This window comes from Notolepis coatsorum, assembly GCF_963971535.1.
Source record: "Notolepis coatsorum genome assembly, contig: SCAFFOLD_312, whole genome shotgun sequence".
NCBI classification, from domain to species: domain Eukaryota; kingdom Metazoa; phylum Chordata; class Actinopteri; order Aulopiformes; family Paralepididae; genus Notolepis; species Notolepis coatsorum.
Window position 1 is genome coordinate 203,486 of NW_028170851.1, and position 9,831 is coordinate 213,316.

The 9,831-nt window shown below is 44.8% G+C and overlaps 1 protein-coding gene across 1 annotated transcript; it reads right to left on the minus strand.

Moving 5' to 3' along the window:
• Positions 1-7,615: 7,615 nt before the first annotated feature.
• On the minus strand, positions 7,616-8,698 carry LOC311248410 (homeobox protein XHOX-3-like; the record flags this gene model as incomplete). The annotated part of the gene is given in 3 exon segments (XM_084339292.1): positions 7,616-7,852; positions 7,854-8,150; positions 8,534-8,698. Coding segments are annotated over 3 exon segments (672 nt in total). The 5' UTR covers positions 8,672-8,698.
• Positions 8,699-9,831: the final 1,133 nt, after the last annotated feature.

A 9,831-nucleotide genomic window follows, 5' to 3' on the forward strand; every position in this document is an offset into this window, starting at 1 on the left:
CTGAGAGATCGAGCTGCGCAGGTGAAAAGATGCGACTGCTGTTACCTCAAGTACCGGAGGGGACTTGTGCTATGTATGACTTAGTCCACATTGCAGCCGGCTTGTGGGAGGCAAGAAACAGCGTTCGTGACAGGGGAGGGTTGAATTGGATGATACGAAATTGGGATGGGAGAAAATATAGAAAATGGGAGAAAAAGTGGATAAAAAAAAAGAAAACCAATCACACAAATGTCACCATTGGGGGCGGTTATAATTAAAATGTATATATACTATATATAAATACTAACTATATATATGTTTTGCCTCCTCATGCCCCCCTCAGCAAGATGCTACCCTGGGCGACTGCCCATGTTGCCCATGCCTAAGTCCGCCACTGCACAGTAAATTTCGCAGAGTAAATTTTACTCAAACTGAGTAAAATTGTACTCAGTTTGAGTAAAATGTACTCAGTTTGAGTAAAATTTACTCTGCGAAATGTACTGTGTGGCAGTCTATGATCATTCTAACTAAGTTACCGGTATATATATGTAAAGGACGTCTTTTAAATTTCGCAATACAATGAAGTTAAAAAAAACATCTTCTTCATTGCTGGGGAATCATTCGTGATTAGCTTATTTTACTTTGTCTATTCTATGAACACATTTTGGCCTCTCCTTGAAATAATGGACGTGTGTGAACCTCGGTGACTGAGGCTGCAGGCAGGCCTGAGTGAAATGTCAGGACTCACAAGCCTGTTCCCGCTATTTGTTTCTATGGAAACACATGACGTTGTAAGACATCTTTGTCTGACTTATTTTTAAATGGAGCCTATAGCCCTAGAATCTTTGCCTCTATCAGGTATTAATGTCAGTCACAGCTACTTTGGACAGTAGCCTAATGTCCAAAGGATATAGGCCATATTTAGGCTAAACATTATAACAACTATATGTATTTTCGTATGGCTTTTCAAAGGACTGAAGTATAAATCAACATTAGATAGCAATACCTTGACATAACTTTTTATATTAGGTGTGTCTATAAACAAAATTATTGAAAATATGAATGATTTAATTTATACTGAAAACGAATGACTGTGCTCTTATAAGAAAAAATGAAATGTGACAGAGAAAGATGAGCCTCAAAAGTATTTTGAATCTGAAAATTGCTGTGTCCACTGTTAAAACAAACAATAACGTAAACGATTTACAGCGTGTGCATGTGTAAGTTTTTTAAAACAAATTTCCGGCTGCCATTCATGACCAGTTCTATATAAGACATTTGATCATTTTAAAGAGTGGCTAAATGTCTTCAATCAAATGTAAATAAACATGAAGTCTGTATTGGGCTGCGTCAGATTGCAAACGGAGCCTTTTAAGCAGAAGGGTATCTTTAATATAGGTTCCAGTGTTTACCCACATATGTATTCATATCAAGACAGGCCCACCAAATAGATTTCCTAAACTAATGAAATGACAATTCGGCTAAAAGTGGTTATTTTGTTGTGTGCCACCGTCACGCTTCCTGCATGCTATATACTCCTCTTTAACCGCAACAAATAAATACTTACAATTGGGTTCCTGTCTATAAGGCGGTAACGTTTGAGAAATCCTTCATATTCCCCGAGTCAATCTACCGTTGGCACAAGGTAAACCAAGTCTCCCGGGGGAGCAGTCGGTGTCAGCTGCAAGGTTACAGACAGACAGGTTGCTGGTTTGATTCAGCGTGTGCACAGCTGAGAAACTGAAACACACACGCCTCTGGAGGGCTGATAAAACCAGATAGAGCTTTACACCATGACCAGGGAGGTTAGGGGGGGGCAAGGCAAGCAGACAGTATAGGTAAATAAATGGACTGCATTTATATAGTGCTTTTATCCAAAGCACTTCACAACTTATGCCTCATATTCACCCATTCACGCACACATTCACAGCGGTGGGGGGGGGGGGGGGGGGGGGGAACTAAATTAATAAATAAATGCAGTCTGTCCAACAGTATTATTCACACATTAACGGCAGAGGGGACCATGCAAGGTGCCAACCATGGTCATGCGGGCACTTCGCTGCCGGAAGGAGGAGCCGGAATCGAACCGGAAACCTTGTGATTACCAGACACCTGCGCCACTGTGGGCCTCAGGATGGGTGCTCCCTTCACTTCCACAAACACCACGATCACCACGACACCCCTAAAGCGGGCCAAGATGGGTTAGTCCTGTCAATCAAAACAGTTGGTATCGCCTGACTTGCGTGCGTGTGAAATCAACGACTGATATACAGATCTCAGAGAGTAAAGATGTTGAGCAAGGCACTCGACCTCCACCTGTTCGAATAACTAATCGAAGACTGCGGGGAAGCGGCCGCCTTCATGGAGCTGTGCTGCGGTGTCCAGCAAGGCTGCCCCCTCTTTATATGTACAGCAAGACTGCCCCCTCTTTATATGTACAGCAAGGCTGCCCCCTCTTTATATGTACAGCCAGGCTGCCCCCTCTTTATATGTACAGCAAGGCTGCCCCCTCTTTATATGTACAGCAAGACTGCCCCCTCTTTATATGTACAGCAAGACTGCCCCCTCTTTATATGTACAGCAAGACTGCCCCCTCTTTATATGTACAGCAAGGCTGCCTCCTCTTTATATGTACAGCAAGGATGCCCCCTCTTTATATGTACAGCAAGACTGCCCCCTCTTTATATGTACAGCAAGGCTGCCCCCTCTTTATATGTACAGCCAGGCTGCCCCCTCTTTATATGTACAGCAAGGCTGCCCCCTCTTTATATGTACAGCAAGGCTGCCCCCTCTTTATATGTACAGCAAGACTGCCCCCTCTTTATATGTACAGCAAGGCTGCCCCCTCTTTATATGTACAGCAAGGCTGCCCCCTCTTTATATGTACAGCCAGGCTGCCCCCTCTTTATATGTACAGCAAGGCTGCCCCCTCTTTATATGTACAGCAAGGCTGCCCCCTCTTTATATGTACAGCAAGGCTGCCCCCTCTTTATATGTACAGCAAGGCTGCCCCCTCTTTATATGTACAGCAAGGCTGCCCCCTCTTTATATGTACAGCAAGGCTGCCCCCTCTTTATATGTACAGCAAGGCTGCCCCCTCTTATATGTACAGCAAGGATGCCCCCTCTTTATATGTACAGCAAGGCTGCCCCCTCTTTATATGTACAGCAAGGCTGCCCCCTCTTTATATGTACAGCAAGGCTGCCCCCTCTTTATATGTACAGCAAGGATGCCCCCTCTTTATATGTACAGCAAGGCTGCCCCCTCTTTATATGTACAGCAAGACTGCCCCCTCTTTATATGTACAGCAAGGCTGCCCCCTCTTTATTCAATTCATTGGTTGGGTTGATTTTAGTCAGCCAAGACTTCGTCAGCCAGTTAGTTGTCTCTGTTTTATTTGCTATATGCTGAATGAGTTGTGTCCTGCTAAAATGATATCATCTGACAAACAAAGATGTCCTTCAGCATGAATGCGGAAACACATATTTGTTTATTTTAAATAAACTATATGAATAGTCGAGGTATAAGTGGTATAGGCCCATATGGAGTTTAATCTGTGATTTGAAGCAAATCCTCAAAATGTGGTTAGAATGGCCAATAGCCCTGATTACAGCCTATTGTCAGGCTACGTTATAAACAGGTATATTTGACAAGAGTTCTCTATGACGCACAGCACATTTAGTTTAAACAGGACGCATTAGCCCATGGCATCCGTATTCCCACTAGGCTGTCTATGCCTATTTAGACGAGAAATACAAAGAAATATACACTTTATTCAAGAGGAATTTGACCATGAGTCGGTGTGTAAACAGACACCCTCCACCCACTACAACATGTCGTTCCACTTGATTTAAACAACTGGAGAGGATTGAGAGAAAATTGATCATACTCTGCCCCACCCTCTCTCTTTTTATGTGGCTGTTGCTTGTCACATAAGCTCTAGCAGCCGGGCCATTTTCCCCGTGCCCGGGCTGTGCGCGCGTATAGCCGTCTCCCGTGCACCGTAAATAATGTTGATAAAGACGCCACTGAAAACGACTTTCACGCGTCCCCCGATTGATTTAACGTGACCTCCGTTTCCAAATGATATTGGAAGCCTATTTAAACAGATGAAGGCTTAAATTGTCTTGCTTGTATGTGCATTAATTCCCCATTCATCATCATTACTCTGTGATTGGTCCGTCCACGCCTCCACCAGCCCCCGCGTTACAACAAGGACCTGTAAATTAGAATGTAATACAATTTAAACAGCGGCAGCAGCCACGGATCCGATTGGTGTTTTTTTCCCTTCCCTCGGTCGGTGGACAGATGCACAGCACCGCCTTTATCCAAACCGCTTTGTGCTATAGTGAGGGAGCTGGGGGGGGGGGGCTGAGCCAATTCCCGCTAATAGCCTAGGATCTTATAATGTCGAGGTAATTGCTGTTATGTGCGCAATCTAGGAGCCCATCATATCTTGTAGCTCGGTCATATACTGTCTTCCATGCGATTAAATGGCGTGTTGATGTTGGATTAGGCCATTGAGGATTCAGGCGAGCGCCACCTACACTATGGTGGGGGGAGAGCCACCGATCCATATGCGTCGTTGGGTAAATGTGGTTGTAATTTGCCTCACTTTTATGTGTCATTCTGGCACAGTGTGTGTGGATCGGTTTTAGAAGTTGATCATATGGCGCTGCCACTGCTGTGTAGCCATAATCAAAATCAGCTCCAAAGCGTTCACGGCTGTTAACAATAACTCACAATGTCAATGGCCAAATTAAACAACACTTTTGGACGGACTATGCTGCGCATTTGAATATGCAGGGCCTGTTTCCGTAGGACATCTTTATTTTATGTTATCATTTTATTATGCGTGACTTCCCAAAACCGTTTCCCTGCGTGTGTCCCGTGTCCCTATCAGGGCTAAAGATATTGCCTGATAGCTTACATAAATCTGCCTGGTTTCGCCCCGACCCGTGCGGCTTAAACGGTGTATTATTCCAAACATATGCATTTTAATCAGCTCGGTCACACTTACAAGAACTCCAGTTAATAAGGCCATCAATCAAACGTGTGTGGGGCGGGAAGAAAGGGAGGGCTCGGTGGGGGGGGGGGGGGGGGGGCTGTCTGATCGGGATGAACCTTTTACCTCTGTATACACCGATGAGCAGCCCACCGATTTTCTATCACATTTTCCACAGCCATAGGCCTTTTTATCGGTTGCCTTGTCTTATATTGGGCATAGTGCATAGTCTTATTTTGTGAAAGGATAGAATTGGGGGGGGGGGGTTGGTTATTGTTCTTCAGGTTTATTCGTTAGTTTTTAGATGCTGGGGGACATAATTCGATCTAGAAAAGACGTGTCCCGCCATCGGCTATCGAAATACATAGTCTGAGAATAACATTGTTCAATTATTGCTGCAGGATTTTGTGAAGCAGGCGTTTGGCACGAAGGCCCCATATATGCTAAATGGAACATATCCCCCTTCATATTCGCTGGAATAACTTCCAGTCTCCCCTCTCGGCGACATAAACACCTTATTAAAGGCTATGCGTGCTCTCTGTTAAGCATCCCCTTATACCAGCCCCATTATACCCAGAAAGCTCTAAAGCAGCGAGCGCGCTTCAGTCAAACGCAGCCAATTACGATCTCTCTGATTGGTGGGTCTGGTTAGGATCATCGATCTTTTTGCATTCCAATATCTCTCTCCGAGACAACTAATTCTGTCGTGTCTATTAAGTGGTGGGAGAGAAAATATGACTGGCGTTAACGGAGCCCGGGGACCACTTAACTGTCACGGTCAATCTCGCGCTCCCGTCAGATAGATAGGGCCAAGCACTCCCGTGTTTTGACACCGATCACTTGAGAGCGAAATGAGTGTTGTTCTTGGGGGAGTATAGTAGACCTTGGATACACACTTGGATTCAGGAGACGCACTGAAGCCTGTTCTTGTTTCAACTGAACATACAGCTGATTCATTTCAAGAATCGGATAGACTAATTATAAAAGGAAAATTGCCTGCAATAAGCAATAGCTGCTTTCTCATTTCGTTTGGTTTTGTTATGACTCTGAGAATATATATTTTTCTTTTTCGTTATAGGCCGACAATGGTTTATAATAAATGTACATTTAGGTTTATTTTAGGAGTTGGGGACAACTCGTAATATGCCCGCATATAGGCTGGCTAAATACAGCAAAAGGGGGTTAAAATGAAATGAAACACTCCATAATAATGTTCTTTCAAAATGTTTATTGCAAATTAGACGTCCAGAACAACCCAGCAAAAATAATCAGCGCATAAATATCAGTCACTTGTGAATCCACTCTCTCTCTCTCTTCTGCTTTATTTATTTATTCATTTATGTATTTATTAATGTCTTTGCAGTGGGCTATCCTTACAAAAACGTGGACTATAAACTATCCACGAAATACTATGCCAATATGCAGTGCAAAGCGAGGAAAATAATGTCGTCAAAAAGAAAAAGAATGAAGAATGGATAATATTAGAGGAGGGGAAGAAGGTACAGTATTAGGTATTGGGGGGAAAGGGGGGGAGGGGAGGGTTCTCTGTGATACAGAGAGGTCTGGAAAATGTTCAGACGATGGCTTGTTTTACATATAGGCAGCCCCAGCCCCCCGCCCCCCCCCCCCCCCCCAAGCCTCGTGTGATTGTCCAATGTTTTCCCTCTCCCTCCCTCTCTTTCTCTCTCTCTCCTCTTCCTCTCCTCTCGATCCCCCGCTCTCCATCCTCGCTCGAGCCCCGTCGCCCTCTCCTCCTCTTCCCCAGTCAAGCCGCGCGAGCTAATCCGTTCCCCTGGCGCCTTGTTACCGTTTGGCAGCAACGATCCCTTCCCGGCCAGGCGCGCGAGCGACGCCCGGGTGTATATTGTCATTAATTCAACACTCAAAATTCATCCGAACGTACATATACATCACTTACTAATTTTCACCGGCATCTGCACATTTCGTCCCCGGCCCGTCAGGGCCCGTTGGAGAGCGAGGCATGATAATGAGACGCCGCAGTCTGTTAACAAATTCCCTTGTTAAAACGATAGATGGAAAGCATCATTCTCGTGTAACTAACAATACATGTAGGTCAATTTGGACGTGTAAAAGAGACTACAAATAATTATAAAGCTTTATTTAGCGCCATCCATCACGGAGATTTAAACGTTTTTGCTTGGATTTCCCACTCCCCATCATTTCTACGTGGCAAATTAATCTTCGATTAAATCAAATGTGGTATTCTTGCTCCCCTATTGGCATCATATTTCACCCTATGTCTGGTTCTGTAACGGGATTATTATTTTTCAGTGAACTGTAATGTGAGATACATGTATACGTTGTGCGTCATTGCGTATAGATCTGGATAATTATCTTGCCCAAAGTTAATCATCTCCATAGGTGTATAACAACGCGTGCCAAGAGCTGACTTTCATATACTTGCTTACATGACTATACTTCACGTGAGCATTTGTTTCATGCTGTTAGAGTCCTTTTCATGTATATTGTTTTTTTATCTTTCGTTTGATAAAAAATCTTATGGCAAAAGCTTATGGCTAGGCCCTCTCGCGCGTGGTCATCCCAGCCCAGCCCTATACAACAACAAACAACAACATCAACAACAACAACGGGAGTTTGGTTCTCGTCGTCTTATCTCGTGAGAGGAACCTCTTCCCTCTGGTCCAAAGTCACGGAGGAAGACTTGCTGAGCACCGATGGCGTGAACGTTATAAAAGCGTCAGTCCTGCTCGCCGGGGAGCACGCGAAGTCCGACCCGGGGGGCCTTGTTGAAATGCCGTTTGATTGGCTCGAGTGACAGGCTAAGCAGGAGCACGGGCTTCCCCCGGGACCCAGGCCGTGATGGACCGGACTCGGGTACAGGGAGGGGGTGCCTGAACGCACACAGCAGCTCCGGCCTCTGGTAGGGATGAGACAGCATCCGGAAACTGTCCAGAGATCTCAGAGGGTTGACGAACGGGGCGGTTGGAGCCCCGCCGGCCCCGACACCGACACCCAGGTGGGAGTAGTAGGGTAAGGGCAGGTGGGTTGGAAACGGGTAGGGCAGGTTCCCCGTGGCGGCCGCGTGGCTCATCATGTAGGTATAGAAGGCGGGGTCGGCGGGGTGAGGCCACGTCATGGCCAGACGCTGACGCTTGTCCTTCATCCTGCGGTTCTGAAACCACACCTAGAACACGGAGACATGCCGGGTCAAATATTAACCACACAGCCCATAAGCCCAAAACCCAAAACAAACATCAGAATTACGAAGGGCGAGACCTGAGTCACAGGCATCAGATTTACCATTTAACTTTTACGCACAAGCCCCACGTTGGGTCACAGTGAGTTTGTGTAAATTATCTAATCAAACCTGAATTGCATTTAGTCTTGAGAATGCGAAATAATGTTGCTACAATTTAAACCAATGCGATGTATATGCTGTTGGCAGTTTTAAAGGCCACAATGTGGGTTTGGCACTATATCCTCTGGTTCCAATTTGTTAAATCAACATTTTCGAGGAAACCATAATAGGCTATTTGCCTCGTCCCAGGTGAAGAGAAGGACCCTTACTTTGATTGTGGTTTCAGGTAGATTCAGGGCAGCCGCCAGTTCGCATCTCCTCGGCCTCGAGACGTAATTCTCCCGGTAGAATTCCTTCTCCAACCGACCGATCTGTTCCCGTGTGAAAGCGGTCCGGTATCTCCGCATCTGGTCCGCTGCGTAAGACAGGGCGGCCTGGCTCTGCACGGCCTTATTAGCCGCATCCCCACCGCCGTCCCCGGGATGATGGCTCGGAGAATCCCCACCTCGTCCTGGAATTAATACAGGAAAAGTAATAAGATGATACGCATTCTCCATGCCTTCCAAAGGTATATATTTCAAATGAACATGCAACTATATGGTAACGTCCATACATTTCTATATTTATATAATACATTTTCATATTACAAAAGTGAATTAGTATTTTATTTGTATTTTCTTTTTTTGCGATCTTTCCTTTGAAAATAATTAGGCCGAGTTGACACCTATATTAGGCCTCCAGGATGAAAATGAAGCCTTAACGAACACACAAAAAAAACGTTCGTCTATTTTTGTAGAGGAGGACATTATTGTATAGGATGAATGTGGTTTCACGTATAATAACTGTTAACTGTTCCATTGTTGTCATTCATTAAGCTTGCGTTACTCATTTGGCATATTTTGGGGGGTTCAAGGCACATACGACAATTGATGGGTTGACAGGCTACACAAAAACGTTGTTTTTATTATACAGTATAACAGTTAAGTAATATAGGCCTCGAGGCTTTGTGATTAAATACTTGCAATGAAGAATCTACCACCTCAGTGCTAGAGATTTTTCTCCCCAGAAACTGCCAGCTCAACCCACCAACGAATTCCTCTGCCGCTGGCCTACTTTTCCTTTCCCTTTTGACTGTGGTCTATATAAACTCTTACATTCTTCCCAGAGGGGTATATATATATACACTATAGACCGGCTTGCTTTGAGTGTCTTTTTTGGGGATGTGGCGCCGAGGTGACTCGTTTTAAAACGGGTTAAATGGACTGTTTTAAAATGCTTGGTTAACGGGTGGGTGTTACCCCCCAGCACGTAGCCACACTGCTTTCTGACATAACAGCTGTGCAAGACGACCAGCAACCTCAATGCGATGCTGTTATTGTGAGAGCAGAAAGATTTCAACCAAGAATCCATTCGATTTTCGACATTTATTATATATAGTGCACGTGTTCAAAGCTTGCAATGGTCATATTCACATTGGCACATTGAAATCGTTGGCATGCAATCCACTCCGCAATCAATGCAATTTCATACAAACGAACATAAAAAAAATGGAGTATCGTTATAGTGC